Source organism: Podarcis tiliguerta (assembly GCF_965153285.1).
Source record: "Podarcis tiliguerta genome assembly, chromosome: 4".
Lineage (NCBI taxonomy): Eukaryota > Metazoa > Chordata > Lepidosauria > Squamata > Lacertidae > Podarcis > Podarcis tiliguerta.
Genome location: NC_139537.1, coordinates 77,299,560 through 77,327,335, shown reverse-complemented (window position 1 = coordinate 77,327,335; position 27,776 = coordinate 77,299,560). Strand labels below are relative to the sequence as shown.

The following is a 27,776-nucleotide window of genomic DNA, read 5'->3' as shown; positions in this document are numbered from 1 at the left end:
TGTGAGCCGGGCTATTTATTTGCTAATGTTGCAGGCACTCAATCTGCTCCTTCTCAAATTACTTCTAGGACTGTAATTAAAAAACAGGTTCCTCTTGCGGCTGGGCTGAACTCCGCCTCGGAAATTTAAGATTACAATCCCAAACATAATTAATGGCGCAGGAAATGTCATTGAAATCAATGGGAGAGAGCGACTGCAAGAAAACACCACCCCTCTACCGGCGTGTTTGCGACTCAGTAAAAGAACATTTGAGTCTTTTTGAACGGCGGCGGCAGCAGCAACGCGGCCACTGTTGCACGAGAGCCAGTCTCCAGGTATATAAAAAAAGCACGCTGTCTTTAGCAGCACTAGCCCCGCCTACTAATCTTTTGCGCGTTTGCGTGTCTACTGTCAATCAGCGGGCTGAGACCGCTCAGATTGGCTTCCCACGAGGGGGCGTTCGCGAGGGTTTAGGAGGCGGGGCGAAAGTGGCCTAAGCGTCCCACTCGCTGCGGGTCGGACCCGGAAGCAGCTCGGATGCATCTTGTGTGCCGCTTACGCGCGTGCTTGGCGGCAGCTGGTTCGAGCCCCGCTTGGCGGCTAGGTAAGAGGCGGGAGAGCGGAGTCCAAGCCGCTCGGGCGAGGCAGGGCCCCGCGGTGAGCTCGTGCAAATCCTTTCTCGGGGATGGTTTGGGGAAGGGACACCTGTGTGATCGCAGTACTGATCTCAGCAGCAGCGGTGCTCTGGCTGCAGTATGGAAAAGGTACCCAAAATCGCCTTTCGTGCGCCAGATTTGCTTATCTGCAGTTAGCCACAGGCCAGATATGGAGAGGGGCCTTTTTTGCGGGGGTGGGGGTGTTTAAAAGCATTTTAAAATGGAATCTGTTAAGTTATTGTCTGCTTGTAGCTCGCCTCGCCTGCTTAAAAATAATTGCCACAGGTGAGGTAGTGCAAGCAGATTCAAAGATAAACGGATGAGTTTGGGTGCATGACATACTGGAATATATAAGCAAGATATGGTTTAGGGCTTGAGATTAAACGTATGGGTGTGCATATTTTTAAAACCTATTGCAGTCATCTCTCTGTAGTCACCGAGAATTTAAAGAAACCCATCAGGCCAGAGTGTAATGATCATGCCCGCAGACTGAAGCGGGCCAGGTAGATTTTGTGAAGGGTGACTCGCCACCGAACAGTTGACAGAAAGGGCTGATTATACGAGGTGTGGACAGCTCTTGACTTCTCTACGCGATTTATTGGTAGGTAGCTTAATCCATCAGAAGGTGATGTGAAAGCAATCTATCCGGTTACACCTGTGATGACCCATTTCACTAGAGCAAGTCATCACAAATTACGAAGTAGTTCATAGTAGTTTGTATGGCGAGAAAATCCTGCAGGCGAGGGCTAGAATTGCTTATCTTTCTTGCTTTTTAAAAATATGGCGTTTTAGCCTTTTCAACATAATAAAGAGGGCCATAATTTCTGTATTCTCGTCGTACCTTCTTGGCGCTAACCCAGTGTTTAAAAGGTTTGATAGCAGCAGCAGCATTTCTTGCGACGTAACATCCAACGAAAACGCCCGTAACAAAAAAAATACATGCGTGTCTTTGTTGTGGTTTCACGGTGGGGAGGGGAAAAGTACGAGTAGCACCTCTTGTGTCAGCTGATTCTCACGTTCGCTTTAGGAAAGGTGATGGTGGGGAGCACGGCCGGATAAAACTGCCCGTCGCTTCGGATTCGTGGTAGTGTTCGTCGAAAACGACAGAAAGCTGTCAAGCAAAGCAAACGGAAGGCGCTTTCTTTCCTTTTCCACTGCTTGGATTGGAGTCTATCCCTGTCTGCGCTTTTGGGGAACGAGGATTGGAGAGAAGAGGGGGGGGGAGGCCGTCTAGCAATGTTGGTGCTGGCGTGTGCGCGCTCCTTCCAACCCGTTTCTCCGTGGTGTTCCTGGCGCGTGGAGAGAGGTCCCTCCTTCGCATTCCTGCCTGAAACCCCTGTCTCCACCATGCGTTTTTGTTTGAATGCAGCATTCCTCATTGTTTTTTTTGGGGGGGGAGGGGCGCAAGGTACGCGACGCCTTTTCCTCGGGAGGAGACCGTTGCCTATTGTTCTCCCCTTCCCCCCCCCCCACCACTGAAGTTGTGCGACAAACCCCCTCACTGCTTTGTGTGTGAACCTGGGCGACTGGCGCGCGCGCGCGTGTGGATGCGAGTGTGCGCGCACACGAAGGGGAGGGGGCAGCTGGAGCGCAATGCGCGCTGCTGACGCCGGGCCGGCTTGGGCCCGCCGGGGAGCGAGCGGAGGGGGGAAAGAGGCCGCGCCGGTGCTTCTCGGCAGCCGCCGCCGCTTCTTCTCCGAGCTCCGTGGCCTCAGGCCTCCGCGAGGCGATGGGCCTCCAAGCGCAGCCCCCTCCTCTGCCGCCGCCGCCACCACCGAGCTCCCGCCGCCTGAGGCGAGGGAGCGACTGCCGCAAACGAGGCTGAGGAAGGCCAGGCCCGTCAGGCCGGCGGCGGAGGCCCCGTTCGTTGCGTGTGGAAAGTTTCGGTTGGCGGACTATAAGGAGAGAGCGCGGCGAGAGCGGGTCGCGTGAGGCGCCGCCGGCGGCGAGGGAAGGGATGGGGTCTCGGCCGCCGCAACCGCCGCCTCGCCGGGGCCGCTGAGAGGGGGAGCTGCGGGAGGAGGGGCTGCGGCGAGGCGGGCGGGCGGCTGACCCCCGCCGGCCGGCCTGCCTGCCATTGATCGCCCCTTCCCGTCCGAGCGCGGCCATCGCGGCCTCCCGGGTGGGCGGGCCGCCTCCGCCAGGATGATCACCAACACGCGCGGCTTCCTGTGGTCGGACCTGGAGACCCGGGCTCTGCTGGAGATCTGGGGGGAGGCGGACGTGCAGAGCGCCCTGGACGGCAACTTTCGCAACAGCCATGTGTACCGGGACGTGGCTTGCCGCCTGGCCGAGCTGGGCTTCGAGCGCACCCCGGAGCAGTGCCGCATCCGCATCAAGGGCCTCAAGCGCCAGTACTACCAGGCCCGGGAGGGGCTCAAGAAGAACGGGCACGCCAGGAAGATCTGCAAGTACTACGACGAGATGGACCGCATCCTCAGCGGGAGGGCCGGCGCGGCGGGCCTCGACGACAGGCCTCTGAGCCCCGCGGCCGGCTTGGAGCCCGGGTGCCGGCGGAGGCAGCAGCATCTGCAGCAGCAGCACCCCGGAGCCCTGGCCGCCTCCGCCATCCTCGCCGCCGCCGCCTCCGCCGCGCCCCCTTCCGCCAGGCCGGGCGGCGGCGGGGCTTTGCTTCGCGAGGTGGACGCGGAGGAGGAAGACGAGGACGAGCTGGACGAGGAAGGCGGCGAGCTGCTGGAGTCGCCCCCGAGGGACAACTTCCACGAGGAGTCCGGGGAGTGCTCCTCCTACGCCGAGCACGCCATCAAAGTGGAGTGCCCGCCCTTCGCCATCCCGCTGCCGCCGGCAGAAGGTGAGTGTAGAGAAAGGAAAGAAAGTCGAGGGAGGCACAAGTCTCAGTCTCTGTTATGGCACCTGCCATAAAGAAACAGCCCCGTTATCTCTGCTTTTCTGAACAATGTTGCGCGTTGGGGGGGGGGCGGCATCCATAGAACAATCGCATCCCCTCACAGGCGCACAACACACACGCCCTGTTTTTATTGCCCTGCTCCTCCCCAGTCTGTGCCGATGTCTCTCTCCAAAATATGAAGTGTTGGGGGAAAGCTGGTGTTCTCATGATGACTTCACCCCGAGAGCAGCAGCGCTGTGTATTTCGTTTGCCCTGCTCTTGTCTAAAAGGAAAGGCAATGCCCCACTCTCCACTTTCAGTCACACACCCAAACAACTCTGGAGATTTCTCCGCCTAATCTTTCCTTTTGGAAAGGGTGAAACTAGGCTTTGTGTCACCTGGGTCAAAGACCCAGTTTGGCAAAAGAAGAAAAGAGCCAAGGCGTTTGCATACACATACACACACACACACACTCTCACAGGCTAGGAGGCTTAACCCAGGGCAAAAAAAAACAAAAAAACACAAACCCTGGCTTGTCCCCCACTCCATCCTCATAGCTGTGGCTATTAACGTTGCCTGTTAACGTTGTCAAACGGTCCTTCCTTTGGTTATTGGCAGGTGACTTCTGTTTTAAAATGAATCCCTGTTACCGTATTAGGAGTGGGCTATAAAATATAACCAGGGAGCTTCTTTGTCCTGGATATACCACCTACATAAAAGGCATATCCAATAGCAACAAAAATACAGTGGCAGATCAAGACTTCCTTTTTGTGTATGTCGACAGTCCAAAGTTCTGAAGACACTACACCACCCCACATTCCACTGTTGTGAGGGTGGGCACATGGTGGGGCCCAAAACCCAGTAAAGGGTCTGCCATCTCAACAGCGCTGCAATTATCACTTTTGCATCCTCTTTTTCAGTTTAGAAGCACCAACTTGGGCCAAGCACACCAGTCTTTAGCTGGCATTGTCCATCCCCTCTTCCCTTCTGCGATTGGGAAGAATCTATGGTCATTTACATAGGTCATCTCTGTATTTAAACACAAATGGCCAGCTCATACACCTAATGCAAGAATACTGCATGCAGTGTAAATCAGGTGTACAGTGCCCCAAACTTGAAATTCTTTTGCATGATGATGATTTTAAAGCAGGAAGACTGTTAGGCTGGCAGGCCTAAAGGCCACCATGCATCTTTATTTGACAACATATTCTATAGTATTTCTCTTGTAAATACACAACTTTTCATCTAGGTTAAAAACAGAAGCCCTCCACCCTCATATTTATTGTTCACATACACAACTCAGGCTAAATTTAAATTTCCACAAAGAAATTGAAGTGATATCATGTAGGGAGGTCTGTACTTCCTTCGCATGTAGGTGTGTGTATTATTTTTAGAAAACAATTCTAAAACAGAAAAACTGGAATCTGTGCCTTTGTCTTTTTTCATGATTGAGTTTTATTTGAATTGGGCAGAGCTAATACACATACATAAATCTGCATATATTCCACACAAAACTGGCTTCAAATTGGTGTCCTTAGGCTAATAGTCACACTTGAAGCAAACTTTTTACACATAAATAACATCAAAGGGGAGAGGTTTACAGTTGTGACCTTTTGCAATGCAGATCTGAAAGCAGGGCATTAAGGCTGCAGTTCTGTGCACACTTAATCTGGAAGTAAATTCCACAGAATATAATGGGTCTTACTTCCAAGTAAACATGCATAGGCTTCTACTGTAAAAAGTTGAATTGAGCAATTATCTGCAGTACACAAATACTTGTTTAAATTTTTTGGTTGTTCAAGTTCCATACGTACATACATAAATGTTATAGAAACACATAAATTATGTCAATATGAAAACTACCTGATTACTGGAAATATTTTTGTAACTAAAGTGACATTCTTCACTATTTAATTTTCTCTTAAGTTTGGTCAAAACATGAAAAACTAACTTATCTGCTTTTGTTTTAGGTTTTAAACAAATTAATGCTCACACCAATGCACCACCCTTATTATCTCAGGCTAAAAGATCAAAAAAACGCCATGCAAACTTAACACTGGACAAAATGATGGAGAAGTTTCTGCAACAAAGCATGGATACCGAAGAGAAGTTTTACAAATATGAAGAGCAGAGGCTTAAAATCGAAGACAAACGGCGTGAAGCTGAGCACGCCAGAGAGCTCCAGATGTTGCAGATGTTGGGACAGATGTTAGCAGGGATTTCTTCCACAGTATCACAAAGGTCCCAGTATATACCTAGCAATCCTTCACAGAGATCAAATCACCGATCATACGGAGATAATTTTAACTTTAATTCTATGTCAACATCACTTTCGCCACCCATAGGTACTACATTCTCTTGTATAAATGATTTTGGGACCCGGTAGCTAAGATTTTTGTGCACATTTGTGGTGAATTTTTCTAAAGCCAGTGAAATAGTACCCCGGGGGTTGGGGTGGCTGTTAATGGGTATATGTGAAAAATGAATCAAAACACTGGGCATGGTTGATAAGTCTACATAGATAATGGTGTTTATTTAATGTTATGCTCTTTTGCAGAGTTATTGTGGAACAGATCATGATCACTAATGTAGTTTACATAGCCCTTTTTTAAAAATGTAGAGCAATCAGTTGTGAATTTAGTGGATTAAAAAGGGAATTTTGTTCATCTTTAAAATAAAATTCATATTGCTTGATCTTTAGTGTTTCATAGAAATTCTGGAAGTAATAGTTTTTGCACTTGAAACAACATCAGTAATTGCCAGGGATGGTCTAAAATCATAATATATAAGTACTTATGGTAAATACTTTTAGAAGGTGGCTGGTTTTAGAGCAGTTTTTATATTTTTCGTATCCAAGTCTGCTTCCATCTTACTAGGGAATAGAATTAGTCTTGGATATTCTACTTCTGGGCTGGCAATCAGCGTGAAATCGCATCCTGGTCAGCAAAATATTTTCATTAGTACTTGCACTTCATGGTCCTGAGGCTGTCTTCTGCAGTAGATTTTCCTACCACACTTGAATAGTATTAGGGTAGCCTTAGTTTTAATTTGCAAGGCAAGTGAGTTCAAATGTCAATATAGCTGTGGCCTTAAAAATGCAGCATGGGCACGTTTGACTTTGAAAGAGGCAACTTCCCAAAAGTGAGATTGCCTTTCAACTTCTTTTACCCAAGTCAGAAGGGTCACTCCAAAATGCTTTGCAAGCACATTATCAGAAGCTCAACTGGAGTGCATACCACAGATCAGGAACTAGATAGACCTTTGGTCTAAATATGTTTAATACTCCCATCCAACTTCTCATTGAAAACTGAGTAATAGTGCATTTTATCTTTTCTTGTCATCTTGATATTCACAAGGAACACAGTTTGAAAACTGGCTGCAAGGAGTCTTCTAATCTAATGCTACCTACTTGCAGACTGTTTTGGTGTTCTTCAGGACTAGAGGTGACCAAGATGCACGAGAACTATGTATTTGTTAGGTACCACCTTGTGTTTAAATGTAGGTTCTATTCACAAAATCATGCTGTTGTATTTTGGGACCTCAATTGCTAGTGGCTTTAGACTCTTTTGATGCATGGAGACTTACTTCCAAGTAGGCATACATAGGATTGTGTTCTAAGTAGATAATTTGGAGGAGATCTTTGCCTCTACAATACTACTTCTAAATAAAACTATACTCCAACGTTTAATCCCCTTTATGAGCATAAGGTAAAGGGATCCCTGACCATTAGGTCCAGTCGTGGCCAACTCTGGGGTTGCGGCGCTTATCTCGCCTTATTGTCCAAGGGAGCCGACGTACAGCTTCCGGGTCATAGGGCCAGCATGACTAAGCCGCTTCTTGCAAACCAGAGCAGCGCACAGAAACGCCGTTTACCTTCCCGCCGGAGTGGTACCTATTTATCTACTTGCACTTTGACGTGCTTTCGAACTGCTAGGTTGGCAGGAGCAGGGACCGAGCAATGGGAGCTCACCCCATCGTGGGGATTTGAACTGTCGACCTTCTGATCGGCAAGCCCTAGGCTCTGTGGTTTAACCCACAGCGCCACCCGCATTATGTCATGAGCATAACAGGGTGTTAATAGGTAACTGATCTATTTTAAGTGATAGTGTTTGCTCACCCTTAATCATATTCTGGGTAAACTGGAGTTTCCTTTCAGGCTTTCAATAGTTGACATTAATCTGCTTTTACTGTCACTTTATCTAATCTATCTTATGAATTTTGGACCTTTTATCCAATTATCTAAGAATATGCTATTTTAAAAATACAAGGAAAATGGCAAGAAAAGTTATAAATCTTTAGAAAATTGTGTGTGTGTGAGTGGAGAGAGGGAGGGAGGACACAGTACATAAGTTGTACTGTGAAGGCAGTAACAGCAATGCAGCTGTTTCCATTTCTTTCTCTGTGCGCATAATCTTTCAGTGGCTCTCACCCTTCTGTCTACAAGTATGGATTTTTTGAATTTCGTCATGATTTGCACTTTGGTCTGAATATCGTAGGATACACTATTGTTTTTTTAAGTGAGCAAGCTTTTCATTCTTGGGATAGTGCAGAAATGTATAAATAAATGTGGGGAGTTTCTGCCATTGATAGAAGCCCCAAAGGAAAGGAGGAGGGGTTTTAGCATTCAGCATGGTTCTCTATTCACTGCAACTGTTTACCGTGACTACAGACTTCCTTGTTTGGATTTACGACCAAAATAAAAGAGTTACACCTAGAGTGATCCATGCTGGGGTCTCTAATGCAGTTGGAGATATGTTACAGATGTGTCAACATGTTGTGTAAATAACATCAGCGGAAGCGGAGTGCATTAATTAAAGAATTGTTTCCATTGTAAAGGATGAGATCAGAATATTGACCTGAAAGGACTTAATGTTTACTGGAAAAAAGTAAGTTTGATTGTGGAAGGGGTTGTATTGAGAATGAAGAGATTTTGCTGATTTTGCAACCACTGGGAGTTTTCTTGTTTGATGTTGACTTTTTCAGATACATTTTTCGCCCTGTGGATACTTTGAGCTCTTTGTTAGATTCATCTGACTGTGATAACTAAGCACAATTTGAACGGGCAGTTTAAAAAGTAGACATTGCTTCAGCAGAAATACCAATGAAGAGCAGCAGACTGATTGGTAGTTACTAATTATGTGATACAATTGTCAATTGGAAGCGTAATTGTCAAAGTAGGGTTTTTTTAAGCTGCAGAAACATGGAAGGATATTTTGTTGCTTATTTTGAACAAATTTTGGGTCTTTTAACACCCATTCATGTCTAGAAAACCAGCATTTTATTTAACTCCTAACCATTGACTCAGTATCTATTATGTGCTTTTTATTACAAAAAATGTGAGTGTTAACTAAGACCATTTTAATCTTTTTCTAATTTGCAGTTTGAGATATAAGTGGCTTAGGCCCGAGTTCATAATTCTTGTCAGCACAAGTTCTTCTTGCTCAGTGCTGTTCTTCCGGGTGTAGGAGTTAATTACATCCTTGTATGAAAGCTGGCCTGCAACTAAAACTGGATGACTGGGAAATCTTGGAGATTATCACATGAAAGTTATTAGGGTGGGAGCTCAGGCACCACCACCTTCCTCTCACTTGTATTCCCACCCCTCATGCACACACACATTGTCCCTTTCACATTGCCAGTTGGCCATACAAGAGAAATAAGCATCTGTATGATGGTTTGATACCATGGCTACTTTGGGTGTGCAGTGCAACGCAGATGCGAAAAACCAAGTTGGCGCTAATACTGTTCTTACAGTTTTCTGATCAGATCTCTGCACCAGGCATGCTGGTTTGCCCCTGCCACCCGACATTACGCAAACAATGTAGCCAGTTGAATCAATTGAGCCTTTGGGTGCACAGCTCTACCTGAAAAGTAGACCTGGCACTGGACCTCGAACCCAGATTTCACAGAGGTGTAGATTGTGGTTTTGTTCATCATGTGAAGGCTAGCGGGGAGGGCTCTTTGGTACGTTCCTGCTCCCTTGTTGAGGAACATGGAAGTGTTATTATTTGAATAGGGCTGGTTAATTGAAGATGCAAACAAGAATATTTAATACTCTAATTTCTTGGAAATATTAATGTTATCAGTGGATGTTATGAAAAGTTTGAATTTAAAGTAATTATTTAAATGTCTTTGTTTCTTTTTCAGTTATAGAAAGATCTTTCTCAGTGCACAAAACACATTCTGTAAAGGAAATGGAGAATATATTTCAACTGGTGCGGAATGTTATTCCTCCTCTAACTGCCAAAAAGCATAAAGGCCAAGATGGACGAATAGGAATTATTGGAGGATGCCAAGAGTAAGTTAAAAGAAAATGCATAACATCCTTGCAAGCAAGTTTTCAAGTATTACTAGGTTGCAACACATTTTACTAGCCCTCCTTGAGCATACCTTTTTTTAAAAGTTCCATTTGCACCTTAAAAGGTAAAGGGACCCCTGACCATTAGGTCAAGTCACAGACGACTGGGGTTGTGGCACTCATTTCACTTTACTGGCCGAGGGAGCCGGCATACAGCTTCCGGGTCATGTGGCCAGCATAACTAAGCCGCTTCTGGCAAACCAGAGCAGTGCACGGAAACGCTGTTTACCTTCCTGCCGGAGCGGTGCCTATTTATCTACTTGCACTTTGACGTGCTTTTGAACTGCTAGGTTGGCAGGAGCAGGGACCGAGCAACGGGAGCTTACTCCGTCGTGGGGATTCGAACCGCCAACCTTCTGATCAGCAAGCCCTAGGCTCTGTGGTTTAACCCACAGCACCCCCGTGTCCCTTATTTGGCACCTTACCAACCTGCAAAAAAGATATTTTAATCATTTTCTTACTTTTATTAGGCATGGTTTCCTGCCTGGTTGTCTAGAGGCAATTATTACATTCCCACATTCTTACTTGCACATTTAAATCAAACACCTGAAGATGTCTTAAAAGTCATGTTAATCCTTTTTTTTTTTTTTACTTTGAGGCCAAATGTGTGCATATGTCATGTGACCGTAGCTCTTAGGGAAATAAGGAAGGTGTACCATTTGACCTTGAGAGCTTAGCTCTTAACTGCATCTTCAGCCATAATTCACATTCCTTTTGAGATCCCATCATTATGCAAATGTTTGGCTTTCATGAGAAGTGTTCTTTGTGCTGACTGTTAAGGAAATGAATTTGTTTATGTGTGTGTGCATGTGTAATACAATTCTGTGAGCGTAGAAAAAGGGCAGAATGTGCAGTTAGGTATAGAATTCAACTTTCCAGGAATCTCAGCTTCCACTAAAGAGAGTTAAGTTGCTTTCCCTTAGGCCTGCAAATACACACTTGACATGTGTGAGCAGAATGAAAAGCCCAGAAGCCAGAAAGAATAACCAGATGAGATTCACAATGCTAACCTAGCTGCTTCCCATTAGTCTAATCAGAATAAAATAGGGGAACTAGGAAAACAGAGTATAGATTTTAAGAGACTGTGATTCAATTTTCAGAATTTATATAAGTAAAACAACTTTAACTTTTTCCGATGCTGAATTTGGATGCAAAATAAACAAAACCATGCATCCCCTTGATTTAAGGGTAGGGAAGTTGTAACCTCAGGCTCCTCATCACGGCCTCTGGGTCTTCATTCCCCATTGAAAAATAAATTCCTAATATTCTGCTACAATGTAATACACTAGAATGTATGATGGTAGTATTTTCCCATATAGCCAGTGCCAAAGATGCGTCCCAGTCCTAATACAGCCCAGCATAGCACAAGGATTTGAAATCTGGAGACCTGTTTGTGTACTTTCATAGAATCACAGAATTGTAGAGTTGGAAGGAACCCCAAGAGTCATCTAGTCCAACCCCCTGCAGCATGAAGGACCCAGCATGAAGATGACAAATATTTCATAATGCTAAGAAGAAACTATTATTTTAACATTAGATTTTATATTTAATAATGCCTAATCTAAAAGAGCTTCTGCTTGGCCTAACCAAAAAAAAAAAGTGCACGTCTGTCTTAATTTGAGCATTCAGTGCCCAGAGTGGTTTCCTCCTGGTTACATTCAGGTTCCACAGAAGCAGCTGTACCATCACGTTTGTCTCAACTTCAATGAGAGTCTGGTTATTTGTGAAAAGGCTGACTTAGAGTTGTTATCATAGAATAAAGTCTGCTCATCACAGCTACCAAGTATGAGCCTTGGAAGCAAGCCAATGAAGAGACAAGATCTGTTACTTTGCAGCTACCACATTAACTGAACATAAATGCCCTTAGCTATTAGTAGGCAAGAGTCTTCTCTGCAGGCGCTCGGTTGTGATAGTGTCATAACTCATATTTAAGACTTCAAAATATATGCATAATTTGGGGGGGGGGGTACAGGGTAATTTTTAGTCAGTTGTCTTTATCCCAATTCAGCAACCAAACTTGTTAGCAAAATAAAGATGCCTCCTAAGTTTATTTTTTATTTTTTGCCAGGTATACAGGGGCACCGTATTTTGCTGCAATTTCAGCTCTCAAAGTGGTATGTGCTCTCTTAACTTTTCGTTAAAATGGGTAAGGAACATCGCATGGCTAGTTTAGGTTTGATGGGAGTTGTAGTCCAGCAGCATCTGGAGGTCCACATGTTCCTCACCCCTATTTCAAAGGCACTGATAATTATCCAACAGTTTAAAAAAAGGTAAAGGACCCCTGACAGTTAAGTCCAGTCGCAGACGACTCTGGGGTTGCAGCGCTCATCTCGCTTTACAGGCTGAGGGAGCTGGCGTTTGTCCGCAGACAGTTTTTCCGGGTCATGTGGCCAGCATGACTAAGCCGCTTCTGGCACAATGGAACACTGAAACCAGAGCAGCACACGGAAACGGTGTTTACCTTCCCGCCAGAGCGGGTTGGCATCTGGGATCGAGCAATGGGAGCTCACCCCATCTCAGGGATTTGAACCACTGACCTTTTCTGATCGGCAAGCCCAAGAGGCTCGGTGGTTTAGACCACAGTGCCACCCGTGTCCCATTATCCAATAGTTAAGGGTACTTAAACCCGGTGAAAACAGCCTCTTATGTATGTTGTTGAATCATAGCTTTCTGAGGGTTGTATCTCTGAACTTCAAGTGTACTTAAAATGCTTTGGAATCAGACCGACTCGAGTATGTGGATAGTAACTGATTGTCCCCTTAGAAGGCTGCTTTAATAAATACTAATTGTCATCTTAATAATAAAGTGCAGAAAGCCATCATACACAGCGTAGAATTCCGTCTGTAATGTATTTCGCTACTGTGATCTCAACGGAATTCCAGTGGGGAGGAAGCTACCCAAGCACATATCAACAAAATGTTTTACTGTTCGAGGTATTGCTAAAGGCAAGCTATCAATGTTTGAGAAAAGAGATGTGAATGTGCTTTTCATTTAGATTGTTAAGGAATGTTGGGAATGGGCTTTTATATGTAGAGAGAGTACTTATATTGGATCCTAAAAAAATTGTTCCATTGATGTCCATGAGACATGCTCAAGTACAGTGGTGCCTCGCAAGACGAAAAGAATCCGTTCCGCGAGTCTCTTCGTCTAGCGGTTTTTTCGTCTTGCGAAGCAACCCCATTAGCGGATTAGCGCTATTAGTGGTTTAGCGGCTATTAGCGGCTATTAAAGGCTTAAGGGATTAGCGGATTAGCTGCTAAAAGGCTATTAGCAGCTTAGTGCCTTAGAAAAAGGGGGTGGGGAGCGGAAAAAAATCGCAAGAATCGCAAGACATTTTCATCTTGAGAAGCAAGCCCATAGAGAAATTCGTCCTGCGAAACGCATTGAAAAACGGAAAACCCTTTCGTCTAGCGGGTTTTCCGTCTTGCGAGGCATTCGTCTTGCGGGGCACCACTGTATATGTATTTAGGACTGGGGTAACTAGTGTGAGAAATGGACCTAAAAATTGCTTTGTTCTGTAACTCACTAAGAATGTCATGGGGCAGACTCAAGCTAGAAATCATGGAACTGGCTTGTTTGGGTTTTAATGACTAGCCTTTGCATGATGTTGTATTAGTATCAATGGATAACTATATGTTAACTTTCATAGGGTGCAGACATATCCCATGTATTTTGTACCAAAGACGCAGCAACTGTAATAAAGTCTTATAGCCCAGAGCTGATAGTTCATCCTGTTCTGTAAGTATCCTTTCCATTTTTTGTCTTTTGCTTTCCTCCTATATTTTTCTCACATGACTTAATGGATCATGTATTAGTTGTATTAGGGAAGCAGCTCAGAACTGGGTTACCAGGATCAGGTGAAGGGCGCCAATCCCTTTGTGACCCTACTGGCTTTGAACCTGGGTCTTGTATCCTGTACTCAAGCATTTCATGCCGTGATGCTCGCATCCTGTCCAGAGGACGCTGTCTCTGGATCTGTCTTAATGGCTGGAATTTCAAATATGTTTTTTTTAAAAAATGGTATATGGGGCAATCCCGCATGTCTGCCACACTTGCCGTGCTTTGACTCACAGTAGCCAGCTTCTGTTCTGCTGTAACTAAAACCAATCCAGATGCCAATACTTCTCTAAACTACGAGACAACATTTTAATGACGTTTTAATTGTATTCACATAACTTGCAAATAGTGCCACCTTCCAAAAGTGGTGGTGCTGAAAGTCCCAACTGCAGCATTAACCTTTCTATCTACCCAAGCTGTGTCCAAACCATTAGTTTAGTCTCTTACTACAGTGTTGTTGTTTTTAAAGTGACACAGTAAAGCCTCAAGAAAGCACCAGTAGAGACACAGAAGGGACTCTTCCACAGCAGCCAGTTGAAGGATGCCATATGCTAAAATAAGCCTATGTGCATAGATAGGTATTACATCCAACTGTAAATCTCAAAAGTTTGGTTGCTACAGCTGCTGCTTGAAATATACGGTCAGGAATTTGAGATGGGGGGAGGGAATAAAATCAAAACATTGCCAGAAAATAAAATATGAAGCAAGTCACATGGCATATAGGGATTGGAACTTGAGGGGACAGGAAGTGTATGCTACCCATGGGAATTCCTCCTCCTTCTAAAACCAAAAAGGAAACATGGCAGCCAGCCATGTGGGCATTTCATCTCCCTTTCCTGCTTTCGTTTGTCAGCTTTCCAGGCAGATGGAAGTTCCTCGGGTTCCCCACATACATTCACATGATGCCATCTCCTGTAGAAAAGGGAAAATGATAATTTTTGTGAACCGCTGAGGGCTTTTGCCAAAATGATACATTATCTATATAAATGTCTGGATATGGCATGCTTTTATTCAGGAGAAAAATGGTTTAGCAATTAATAATAATAATAATTTATTATTTATACCCCGCCCATCTGGGCACTCTGGGCAGCTTCCAACCAAATACTTTGAGAAACTGGTTGTGGTTGTTTACAGAAGGCCGCTTGGGGAGCAGGCACCCAGTACACTTAAGCTGAAAATTGCCCTTCCTTGCAAATGCAAGAAATCAGATTTTTGGAAACAGGCCAATCTGTGCTCTACTCTGTCTAGTGACAGCCCTGATGCTGTTCATGAAGTGGAAAAGTGGCTGCCACGTCTACACTCGGTTGTTATCGGACCTGGATTGGGTAGAGATGATGTACTGCTTGAGAATGCCAAGGTAAATTGGACAATACCCTTTTTCACGAAACTTAAGTTTCTGTTTTGAATTCATCGCTGTTAGTGATATTCTTGATGTTGGAAATTGAGGGCGATTATAAAATGGCAGGATTAGCAGCTAAAGTTGATGAAAGTTGCCTTTATGTGAAACGCTTACAGATAACTTAATGATCCCCAAGATCCGCAATGCTCCTGTGTTTCTTTGTATGGGAGAGCTCCACCTCCCCTTGGAATAGACATCGAGGCACAGTTGAGCCATTGTAACAAAACAAAATATCAGTAAATGTGGTTTCAAGATGGATCATAATATCCAAGCCATCCTTTGCTTGCTAGTGTTTGATAGAGCTCAGCAACAAGGGCATTGGTTTTATTGCTTACATAGTCCTGGCAGTGATAAAAGTGACCAACGGAAATAGGTCACAGTATTCCCCCCCCACACACACACACTAAAAGGTGAGCAAATGAAGAAGCATTTATCTAGAGAACTGTCTTGCTTGTACTTTTGAGTAGGACCAGTCTGCATTATAAAAAATTGAGAAATGGAAATGAAAGGGCAGAAGTCCCATAATAATGACATCATATGATTAGCACCACTTTATAGCCGCCTTCTTCTGGGTAAACTATCAATATCGTCTGGCCATCTCACTTTTAAAAAAGGAACCATTACATGTTTGTAAACCTCCCCAAATCCCTTAATGTATATACCATACACAGATGAACCACATGGCCCAGTGATGACCTCTGCTGTTCTTCTGATGCCCTGATCCCAAACTTCAGTTTCTATTAAATCTGTTTCCAGAATTGGGTGCACAATATAAATCATGACACAACAGATTGTGCCAGGTAGGAAAGTATGGTTGTGGGAGGTTAGGGCTGGAGATGCTGTGTTGCACTAGAGACTGATCTCTCAGGTCAGTGGTCAGAAAACAAATGTTCAATAAAGGCAGTGCTTCATTAATGCAGGGGTCCAGTCAGGCCCACCAAGCCACTTAGCATGTGCAGCCAGCGCCTGGCATACTGGGTGGTGCCTTTTCCTTTAGCAGAGTCACTTCTCTAGTGACTCTCTAGTACTTCTCTAGTACACCACTGTTGCTAAGAGGTATTAGCACTCAGGAAACGGGAAAGGGTGCTTCTTCCCGTGCCTCTTAACAGTAGTGGTGCACCAGAATGAGAGACACCTTTCCCAGGTAAGTGCTGTTCTTCCCATTGTTGTACGACGAGGAGAGGTTCCTTCCATCAGCCCAGCAATGCTATGGGGGATAAAGTCATTGTCTCCGTTCTTCAGTGATCTCTGAAGAACAGAGAGAATGCTATTCCTCCCACTCTTATTTGTTCTTCGGAATGAACTCTGAAAAGCAGAGAGAGATCTCCCCATCTCATTGCATTTCTCAGAGGAGAGGTTCCTTTCCTCCTAGCTCAGCACTGTGATCAAGAGAAAAACCCTCCCTGCTGCCTGAACGCTTGTGCATGTGCAAACATGTTTTTGCATGTGCGAGCTTTGGCCGCATCCTCTGCTGGCCTGCAGCCCTCTGAGGTCTGGCTAACAGCAAATGTGGCCTATAGGTTGGAAAAGGTTGACCATCCATCCCTGCATTGGTAGTTTTAAAGATCCAGGGGTATGCGTTTTGGGTTTCAGCCACAATTAGAGTAACCCAGAAGAGAAACAATTTTGTAAGCATGGGGTTGTATTCAACTAGGTCCTATTTGGAGTAGAGTAGACAGCTGTTTTTCGAGTTTTTACTTTGAAACTGTAAGAGTTAATTGAACAACGGGAAGAGGTTTCATTTTCAGTTCTTAAAAGTCTGCTCTTTTTTTAAAAAAACACAGGGTATCATAGAAAAATCGAAGGTCAAAGGAATTCCTATCGTAATTGATGCTGTAAGTATTATGTTTTCATTAGCTTATTTGCATGATGTTGTTCTTGCCAGTAAATGTTTCTCTCTTGCTGCCCGACGCAGGATGGTTTATGGCTAATTGCCCAGCAGCCATCTCTCATTCAGGGTTACCCTAGAGCGATTCTTACTCCGAATGCCATGGAGTTCAGCAGACTGTATGAAGCTATGGTGAGTTCATACTATGTTTTCAGTGATACTTAAGGAAAGCAAATTAAATCCAAGACCAAATTACATTTATAGCTCAATCCTATGAACAGCACTGGGTTCAGTGGGGCCTGCTCCCTAATTATGATGTTCAGGGTTGCAGCCTTAACACTAATATCTATGTTTAAGTAAAACCTGCATGAAACAGCACCCGCCTGTAATAACTGATTAGTCCAGAGGTGGGGAACCTTTTTTCTGGCAAGGGTCTTATTTCTTTGGGGGTAATCTGTGAGAGGTCACTTGCTGGGGGTCTCTGGGGCCGCTTGATAGTGTTGGACAGGTACGGACCAAAAGTAGACTTTCTATTACCTCTTTTCCACTCCCTTTCTCCCCACCCCACCCCTGCATATGCTGCTGTTGCTGCTAATTCAATTTATAAGATTATTTATAGATTAGCTTCAACCAGAGCCAGGGCCTTTTCAACACTGGCTCCGGCCTGGTGGAACGCTCTGCCTCATGAGACCAGGGCCCTGCAGGATCTGATTTCTTTCCGCAGGGCCTGTAAGACAGAGTTGTTCTGCCTGCTTGGAGCCAATTTGATTCCCTCCCCCTCTTTCTTTTTCCTTTCTCCTCCTGTGATGAGGCTGCATTTTAACATTTTAATATTTTACTGTTTCAATATTTTACTGTTGTATTTTAATCTTGTTTTTAAGTTGTATTCATTCAACTTGTTTTTATTATTGCTTGTTAGCCGCCCTGAGCCTGGCGTTGGCTGGGGAGGGTGGGGTATAAATAAAAATTATTATTATTATTTATTATTATTACCACCCTTTATCAAAAGATCTCAAGGCAGTGTACAGCATTAGAAACACATTGGAAAACACCAATGATAAAAACATAATAAAAACATAGTCAAAAACCATACTGACAGACACAGCCTATAGTAGTAAAATAATCGTAATAATTGACAATCCTCTCTCACACACTTTCACAGGCCACAGATTATTTAATAGCCAAAGGCCTGTGGAAAGTGGAATGTTTTTGCCTGGCATCTAAAGACATGTAATGATGGTGCCTTTCTGAAAGGAGCATTCCACAATCAGGGAGCCACCACAGATGATAGGAAATGAGACCACAGGTTGCCCATTCCTGAATTAATGGCTGGGTAGTTTTTTCTGATAAAATGATGGTAACGTACATTATTTTACATCACTGAAAGACGTATTTTGATTCTGTATGATTCCCCACCCCCCTCTGTCTTAGCTTAGGGACCCTGTAGATAGCAATGATCATCACGGATGTCTGCTAAGGCTCAGCCAAGCCTTGGGGAATTTGACGATTGTTCAGAAAGGAGAACGTGATCTTATTTCGGATGGAGAAAAAGGTAAGTGAAGAATAAACACAGCAAACAGAATGATAAATAGAGTTGCTTGGTCCTATTATAGATAGATAATCCTGAAAAACAAAAACTAATGCTGACAAGCATATATTCAATATTGAACATTATAAGCAGGAGGATAATGTTTTATTAGATGGATAAAAATTGTTGACTAGTGAATTTATAGTCAAAGTGTCAGTATTAAAAATGAATATTTTACTCAAATGGCAGCAAACATCATGATTTAAGATGTACACAGAAAATGTTAGCTACTGGGGTTGTGGGGCACATCAAATGTGTGATAAAATTACATGCTAATAAGAATGTTCATCTAACCACAAAGGAGATTCTTTTGTGTATTTATTTATTTTTCCTAAGCAATTAGTCCTGCAGAATTATACAGAAATTAGTGAGTAATTACAGAAGATAATTACATAACATGCAGCAGCAAACACACAGGGTGCTTTCATATGCAGTTGATGTAAGCTGTTGCCTACAAATCTTTATGGCAGAACAAATCAGTGGTTCCTTCTGCATGTCCTTTTAAAAAGAGAGATTGTGTTGTTCCTCACTTATGCTCACAAAGCATGAGGCTAGCCCCTCTGCACAAAGTTCCTCATAGCCAATTGTGAAAAAGAGGCCAAGAACTGGCAAAATTCAGAAGTTGGACTTTGACAACTAAATGCAGTCGTACCTTGGAAGTCAAGCAGAATCTGTTCCGGAAGTCCGTTTGACTTCCAAAATGTTCGGAAACCATGCCAGATGTTCGGCTTCCGAAAATTGTTTGAAAACCAGAACACTCGCGTCTTGGTTTCAATCATTTGGGAGCCAAGGTGTTTGAGATCCAAGGTACGACTGTATACACTGTGCATTGTGCCTGTAAGTTGCTTTGAGTCATTTCCATAAGTGACTAATAAATGCAAACAATAATAATCTAGAATATTTATGTGTGTGCACAAATAATGGGCCCTTCAGGGATATGGCAGAAATTCTGTTCTAGCCCTTGCAGCTAATAGGTGGCACTGCAATCATGTAACAGATAAACCTTGCCACTTCTTAAATCTGGGGTGAGCCCTAGGAACCCTGCCCACTTGGTACTTCTCATTACATCTCCAGCCTCTCCCCTTTAAAATACAGTTGGAAAACTTTAGCGAGTGAATTAGCGAGCAATCCTATACAGAAGAAGCTGGCCCTGGTGTTAAAATTTACGCCAGATTCAAACGCTGTTTGGGAGCGGGGCTGACACTGGCTGAGCCAGCCTAAGCCTGATATTTCCCTCCCCCCTTTTGTAGTGCTTGTATGCAGTCATGAAGGAAGCAGCAGAAGGTGTGGTGGACAAGGCGATCTCCTCTCAGGTTCTCTTGGAGTCCTAGCACACTGGGCCTTTCTTGCTGGACCAGAAAAAACAAACGGGTAAGGTGCTGGTCATACCTGAGCATTTTCAGCAGCCTAGTTCTTCACTGGAATTACACTGGGGGCGGGAGGGAAACTACTGGGGAGGAAGGGGTAGATAAACAATAAAACGTGCATTCGGGCAGCAGAAAAATTAATGAGAGATTCTTGTCTGTTAGGCAAGGCAGTATACTTAAATGCAAATCTCTCCCAAGAAATTGAAATACCTTTCCACGCTGAATACCTAGAGTGAGTTAAGATTTCTGAAGCTCCTTGAAAAATCCAGTCCCATTCCAGTTTTAATGAAGATTATTGTTTCCTTTTTAGTCAGAACCCCTTCCTAGTGGCTGCATTTGGAGCATGTTCACTTACGAGGCAGTGCAACAACCAAGCCTTTCAGAAGTGTGGACGGTCTATGACAGCCTCTGACATGGTTTTAGAAATCGGAGCAGCCTTTAATAAACTCTTTGAAACCTAAGACCAAAGCAGCAGAGGAAGGAGAAATACACAACACGGACAGCAACGGAAATTACAGTAGGATATCCATGCGTAATGCACCCTTTTTCAAGTGCTGTTAGCGGTCTTGGTATACTAGGTAGCTTTTATTTTTTAAAATAGAAAAAAATGTAGATATTTTTTAAAGAGTTTGGAATACATTTTTTTTGGCTGAATAAGCTGTAGTTGCAGATGTTATAATATAATAAAACTAAACTGAAAGTATTTCCTCTGTTCTATCTCACAGTTATTGAGCAATAACTAAGAGTGTGCTAGTAGCAAAAGATGCACTTAAGAGACAAATAAAAATAAGGGCACGGTCCAACCAAAGTTAAGCTGCGCATTTCTAAGGCCTGTTTAGTCCTAATGAATTCAGTGGGACTTCCTCCCTAGTAAGTGCATTTGAGTTTGCAGCTGAAGTCTCCTTCGTTTCAGTGGAAGAAGTAGACATTTCTGTCTCCCACTGAAATAAATAGGATTTGAAAACACTTAACTTTGGCTGGATTGTGTCGTGATATTCTTCCACCAGCTTAACTTAGTTCCTTGGTTTGCACCAACTTCATCACTGTTTTGGCTTGAGAACTACTGCAGGGTTTCAATTCTGCACAAGTCTGTGCTGCTTTTGAGACACGCCATTTTCAAGGAGGGACTGCATGAAATTCGCCTCGAGTCCTAGGTACAGAGGCACTGTTTTTCGTTCCTTGCTTTTTTGATGAGGAGGAAGGGGTGGGTATCACTAGTCTTTTTATAAAAAAATCAACAAAAAACCAGCACAAAGAAGCTATAGAACACGGCATGTGAAAAATAGAATTTATTTAGCTGAATGTATTGAAGTTTCATCTACTGAGCTGGGCTAGTTTAGATCATAAAATATTTGCAGAGAAACCAGATTAAACCTGTGATGGAACATTTTTTTTGGGGGGGGGTCAAAAGGGGAAGGCTTTAGGGAAACAACTAATCAAGGAGCAGCTCCTGCCATAAGACCTGCCCGGGAATGGTTTTCAGTAGAAAGCACCCTTTGTGCTTTTGTTTTAACTTTTAAAAGCTGCAGTGGAACACTAATGTGTGGACACACTTAGAAGAATCACCAGCATGTAGTAATTGAAGAATGAAAGGGGAAGGGCTGCCCTTTTAAAACTGCACAGCATTAATGAACTTGCGGTGCCCAGCAGACTACTGGGTAGAGAATAGGTTGTTCACAGTAGCTAGTTATCCCTACCAGAATGTGGAGCTTCTTTGTAATGGGGGGGGGGGGCACGAGTATTCCAGAGGATGTGTGTCAGCTGCTCTATGTGTATCCTGCTTAGCTGTGCTGGTTTAGTAGATGCAAACTCACGTTTTGGTAGGATCTATGCACGGAGCATTTCCACTCTAGAAATCCCACCCCATAATGGTTTTAAGGAGGAAAGATTATGGCAGAATACCCTTTGTTTTTACTTGAATCGCTTGCCGCCTGATGGCATTGCATATTTACTCGGAAGTAAGCCCCACCAAATTCATTGGGACTTGCTCCAAAGTAAGTATATGGAAATCTGCAGCCAGAGTTTATCTAGCTGTTTAACTAGCATTCCCATTTGTGTAGGGACAGACTGCTGTTAGGGTTTGCTACATTATATAGTAGTCAGTTGTTGCTTAGCATACACTGTCTACCTGCAACCAGGACATTGCTCTGTATAAATGCAACGTGCTTATAACTAACATTTGGATGCACTGTGACTACTACCTCAGAAAAATACATTTGTTTCCTTTTTTTGGTTTTTTTAATATATATATTTTCTATTATTTAGTTCTAGCAAAGTTCAGAGCACCAATTCAAACTTTTTAAAGACTTTGTTCGGTCCCTACCGCTTCAGAACACAAGTTGGGGATAGCTTCTCACATTTTCAAAACCAGGAAAAGTGTGTATGCTTTCCCTTTGCTTTCGATTATGTAGACTGTGGCTAGTATGATGTACTTTTTCTTTCTACTGAAATTGGCTCTAAGAAAAGGTTTAAGCAAAATGTATTATCAAGGCATGATTCACTTGTACTGGGCTGAATCCTACACTATATAACCTAGCACTTGGAAGATCCCAATATGGCTCTAGCACCCTGTTCTCCTTGCCTTGCAATGCAAGGATGCAGGTTTCACAATGCCTGTTTGCAATGCTGCTGGGTTAAAGACAAGGCAGACTGAGACAGACTATAAAGGAGGCAGGCGGCATTTTGTTCCAAGATTTTGGAGCCCTGGGTGGTTGCCTTGTTTGCTCAGCCCTAAGGTCACCACTCCTGGACTTTCTGGCATTAGTCATTTCCGCTTCACTGTGCCTTGGCTCATCCCCCACCCTCTCAAAAGCAAAGTAGCAAACAAGGGTCAATGAATGATTAATTAAAAACTTGGTCCAATAGTAACTGGCAGACCCAGAGTAGTTTGCTTTCATTGGGTGAAGGCAAAATGCTTGTGCTTGAGAATGTAAATAATGGTTGAATTGGTTCTTCTCTGGAGTTTCCTAGAAAAGCCTCCTTTGGCTTCAGGCATCTGCTAGAGGTACTGATTCAGCTGCAAGGCAAACCTGCTTTTATTCAGATTTAACATTACCCTGAGTCTTGGGGAACAGTAAAAATTCCAAATTAAATACATTAATTCAAATAGGCTCGTTTGTGTTAAATTATCCATCCTGATTTTCTTGTGCTTGCAAGATGGGGACAGGAGAGTTGAAACTAGACTGTACTACTTGCAAATGTCCCTGTCCTACAGGGCAGGTGTGGGGAACCTGCGGTGCTCTTGATGTTGCTGAACTGCAATTCCCATCATCCTTGGCTATGCTTGCTGGAAGCTGTAGTTCAGCCACCGTGGGCCACAGGTTTCACACCTCCGCCACAGGCAGTAGGTAGGAGTCAGCATGACCAAAGCTCTGAACCCTTTTGGGATCTTCCACATGTGCACCCTGCACTCATGGGGCAAGTGACTCATATGCCCAATCGTTTAAATCACAGCATTGTCTTGGTGCAGTGAGGGAGACGTTAACCATTGGTGTTGTCAACTGAACTAACCTATATCCATTTTCCAGAACGCACTATCAAATAGCTACCATCATTTAGAACTGAGATACAAATGCTGAACAAAATAGGCAGCAGAATTTTCAAAGCTATTATTTTTGCAGGGAAGCCAAATAGGACCTAGGATTTTCAAACTGATTGGAACAGTCACTATCGAGTTGAATTGCTTGTTGTTTTTTTAAACTGTATTACAGAAGTTGCAAATAATGTTGTCCACTAGTGTATAAAGATTTTACAATTGAAGCAATCTGAAGATGTAGCAGTTGATTTCTTGATGAAATAAAAATGACAGCTTAAACAACTGCTACGTGTATTTATTCAGCGGCTTTTTATAACGGAGCTGCAATGTGCCGACAAACTGTGGCTTCTCCATTTTGTTCAATTTGTATTCCTAACCTGGCAGATTTAAAGCAATGAGTGCCAATCTTTCCACTGACAAAGGGGACATGTGAGGGTTCTTGTTCAGTAATCTGGAATAATATTTTGTTGAACAGCTTATTATACTGCACGTAGCACCGTCAGGTTGAAGGATGTAGATTTATTTCCATCTCTCCAGGAGGACAAAAATGAAGGCAACCAGCTGCAGATCCGTCTAAGTTGTAAGAGGACATTTCTCCAGTCAATGCCTTAAGCGTTCATGAAAGGTAGGGGTGGTGAGGGCAAGTCCCTGTCTCCCTTACTGTATTACACATTCTTAGCTGCAGGTTCTATTTTCAGTTCAAGGTTTTTTCTCTCTGATGCTGCTGATATGAAATATGAATACCAGTAGCTTGCACACCTAACATTTTTTGTGGCAGGAATCCGCCAATGCACATACCGTGAATATTATAACCTCCCAGTTCTGATAACGATCTCTTCCCTCCATGGATGAACATAAGGCAAGCCTGCAACTCTTGTTTACCAGGGTCTTCTCTAACCTGATATCCTCCTGATGTTTTGGACTACAGTTATTTTCACTGGCCACAGCCAAAGGTTGGGGAGGACAAAACATCTAGAGGGCCACCATTGGTGAAAGGGTAGCTTAGATCATTAGCACAAAATTAGCACAAAATTGTGCAGGTGTAGGACCCTGAGCAAGTCACTCTCAAGGAATGTTTGGGAAGGGGAGCTAATCTTTGCTAGTCAGAACCAACACATTCCAAGCTAAAGCAGACGAGGTTTCATTTTTCTAGTCACAAGTTCAGGTTCCTAATCTGCAAAGTGAGTGTGTTTGATCAGCCACAACAGACTGACTGGCTTGCAGGTAAAGAATAAAGCAGCACAGGGATGTCTTCCACTCCCAGCTCTAAACTGGCAGCCTAAATCTTAGATCAAGTGTTTTGAAATGGCATTGGTATCAAAAAAAGCAAAGGTTGCATTTCAGCTGGCACAAGAGCCTTTGCTAATAGTGCATTTTGAAATGCAAACTGCATTTCAGCTGCAGTTCGCTTAAGTCCAGCAGAGTTCAATGGAGTCTAATCCCAGGTCTCTGTGCCCAGGACTGCAATCTTAAATAATATGGTGACTCTCTGGACACAGTTTCAGTGATTTCATTTACATTTTAACTAGTAGACTCTACAGGATGCTTTCTTCGGGGGGGGGGGGTGTTAGGTCTTTTCCTCCACTTTTTTATTAATATTTTTGCATTACTAGCTAAAATCCATACATCTTATATCATAAAATAAAAATATTTAATAGCCAAGCTTTGAATAATGCTTGTGGGGTGAGGGACAGAGAGAATTGCCTTAGATTATAAGAGGCATGAAATAAACCAGATCCCAGTAATTATTAATACATCATTTACATACAGGTATCAGTTTTGAAAATGCATTTCATATTGTTGGGGTTCACAACAGGCTAGCATAAAATGGCTGGTTTCCAAATTCCAAGGCCCTGCCTGGAGTTTATATTTGGAAGAAAAGTAGGAGACTTATATAGTTTGTAAGTTACCTCAAGTAGAGAAGCAAGTTCCTTTTCTTATATGTTCCAGCGCTGCTTTGCATTAACTCCCCAGGTCCTATTTCCCTTCTAATGTCCAAGTGTTCTTGTGCACCAATATTTAGAAACTCTTGATACACTCTTGCATGAAACCTGAAATTAGAAACTGCCTTCTAAAGATGGCACCAGTCCCTGCCGTCTGTTTAAAGATTTACAGGTCAGCCAGCATAGTCCCTATGGTCTCGGTGAAATGCATGGAGGCCATACCATCTCAGTAGAGGGCATGCAAAAAGCTTGTTTCTGAATCCACATCTCCGCTACCTTAAATGCCCTGGTCTTCATCAATCCCTTCTCATCTGAACAGCTGGTGCAGCAAATAAAAGGCCATGCTGAATGTTTAAGAGATACGCAGCAGAATAGAGATATTTTACTGCAAGGTGTTCTGGATTAGTATTTTATCTATTATTTTCCAACAAAGACCAATGTGTGTTTCTGGCCTGAAATTAGATCCAACTCTGTATCTGTAAATCTTCATTCGAACAAAGTCCAGCTCCCAAAAAAAATCAGCGAAATGGCATTGTGTTAACCAACATTGCTAAAAAGAAGCCGCCTACTTCTGAACAATGCTTTGATGCAGTGAAAAATATCTGCCACTGATGTTTCACGTAAAGGCTAGTTAGCAGGAGGCTGTAGATCAATAAGACACATGCTAACTCTACTGAGCTATATAAGCCAATGCTTTGACTTGGAATAAGGAACCCTTCCATGTTTCTGACCTTCTAGGTACTTCTGGAGATATGAATTCTGCAGAGATTGCTCTCTGCCTGATCCATAATTCATAAACAGGCTTGTTTGGTGCCAGCTACTTTGAAACAAGACTGAATCTAGTCTGGAACACTTTACACCAATGTGGAAGAAAGTTGGTATATAGAAAAATTATAGCATGGATTAGCACTTAACTGCAACATCAAACTGCAGTTCTTACAATAGAAAAGGGTTTATGTACGATTCAGCACCTTGCTAACAAAACACCCTACCTCTAAACCCTGGAGTTTTTGATCTAAATCCTAGTGCCTTTAAGCTTTAAGTTATTCTCGAAGGCTGTGCTGTTTTTGAGGCAGGGGCCTTCTATCTCCCTGTGCCAAGGGATACCAACTACTTATTGGTAAAAGCAAATTTAAGCCAACTCACCTCTTGTGTCACTACAGCAGACAATGCTATTTTCACTTAATTCTATTTTCTAGATGGCGCAGTTGAAGCAGTGTTTAAACTCTTGAGGTGCTGAAGTAGAGTCATAGGATTCCATAAGTGAGAATACAGGAGAGCTGCTGTAATAAATGACAGATTTGCAATTGTTCCTCCCCACCACACCCCAAAAAGAAAACACAAATCTCTTCAGGAAACAGGCGAAGCTTCTTGCTTTTAAATCTGAAGTAGTCAGTTTTAAGAATTATTTCTGCCACCCAGTAATTCAAGGAAGAGGATTCTCTCAGCCAGGGTAATTTAAAATCCATTATATCGCCACAGTATCAAGTCACTCAGTCTGTACTTCTTATTTTTATCAGCTCTTTTCCCGTTCTTTACTGGGCTCTCCAAGTTCCCATGTAGAAGTAGTACTTCTGTCCTGCGTAAATACAAAAAAAGGAGCGTGTGTTAAACACTCAGATTTCCTTTAACACAAACCACTTCTAGAACTAAAATATGAATTGGAAAAGCCTCTACTCAGTCCTTTTCATGCTGCGAAGTAATGCTATATTGTTCAATAGGCCTGACTTCCAAAGTAGGCCCCACAGGACTGTAACTCTGGCTTCAAATGTGGCATACTGGCTTGCTCTAGCCCAGAGCATTCAAAACTGTGTTGCAACACATTAGTGTATTGGCTGCAGTGTGCAGGTGTGTCGCACAAACGCTCCCCATGCTCCTCCCGGGACTGGAAAGGGGTCAGTTTAACCTCCGGTTTGCTAGTAGAACTGAATTACTGTGTCACAAAACGATGCAAAACTGAATTACTGCATCGAGAAATGATTCACGTTTACAAAGCGTGTCACCAACATGAAAAGTTTTGAAAGCTCTGCCCTAGACCAATGGGAGCGAACCTGTGGGGCTTCCAGATGTTCTAACCCCAACCACCATGGCAAATGGGTCGGGGTGATGGGAGCTGCAGTCCAGCAAACATCTGCAGAGCCACAGGTTCCCTCACCCTGCCCTAGACTCATCGCCATCTTTTCACAGGCTCACTCCATCTGCGATAATGGAATAGCAGTCACAATTCATGTTTCTAAGATGCTTTCCTGATGACGGCTGCAATCCTATGTACACTTTCCTGGGAGTAAGTCCCAGCGAACCCAATGGGACTTACTCATGAGTAATAATATACAGATTGTGCCATAAATCAGCACAATGTTGAATTGCTAGCAGGTAGTAGTAGTAGTACCCCGCCCATCAGACCGGGTTGCCCCAGCCACTCTGGGCAGCTTCCAACC

The 27,776-nt window shown here is 43.5% G+C and overlaps 2 protein-coding genes across 8 annotated transcripts in view; one reads left to right on the top strand and one right to left on the bottom strand.

Annotated features, from left to right (window-relative positions):
• Positions 1 to 438: 438 nt before the first annotated feature.
• On the top strand, positions 439 to 23,678 carry NAXD (NAD(P)HX dehydratase). Of its 5 annotated transcripts, XM_083437824.1 has the most exons (11): positions 2,233 to 3,447; positions 5,454 to 5,828; positions 9,631 to 9,781; positions 11,910 to 11,955; positions 13,491 to 13,579; positions 14,927 to 15,035; positions 16,862 to 16,912; positions 16,993 to 17,097; positions 18,337 to 18,457; positions 19,744 to 19,864; positions 20,171 to 23,678. In XM_083437824.1, exons 1-11 carry the CDS (start codon positions 2,781 to 2,783, stop codon positions 20,319 to 20,321), a joined length of 1,986 nt encoding a protein of 661 aa, XP_083293950.1. In that variant the 5' UTR covers positions 2,233 to 2,780; the 3' UTR covers positions 20,322 to 23,678. The 5 variants fall into 5 exon arrangements, with proteins under 5 accessions (XP_083293952.1, XP_083293951.1, XP_083293954.1 ...); XM_083437826.1 differs by lacking the exons at positions 2,233 to 3,447; positions 5,454 to 5,828 and adding an exon at positions 439 to 583; XM_083437825.1 differs by lacking the exons at positions 2,233 to 3,447; positions 5,454 to 5,828 and adding an exon at positions 553 to 743.
• The window catches only part of CARS2 (cysteinyl-tRNA synthetase 2, mitochondrial), a 40,227-nt gene continuing 26,628 nt past the window's right edge, over positions 14,178 to 27,776 (bottom strand). The window contains exons 15-16 of one of the 3 annotated variants that reach the window (XR_014510442.1): positions 26,485 to 26,917; positions 14,178 to 14,590 (exon numbers count right to left, since the gene is read on the bottom strand). Coding sequence is in view for 1 of the 3 variants with exons in the window: in XM_083437855.1 (XP_083293981.1) it covers positions 26,855 to 26,917 (63 nt within the window). In the remaining 2 variants the exon portion in view is untranslated. Of the gene's footprint in view, positions 14,591 to 21,090; positions 26,918 to 27,776 lie in introns of those variants that run through there. The other 2 variants (XR_014510443.1, XM_083437855.1) reach the window with 2 other exon arrangements.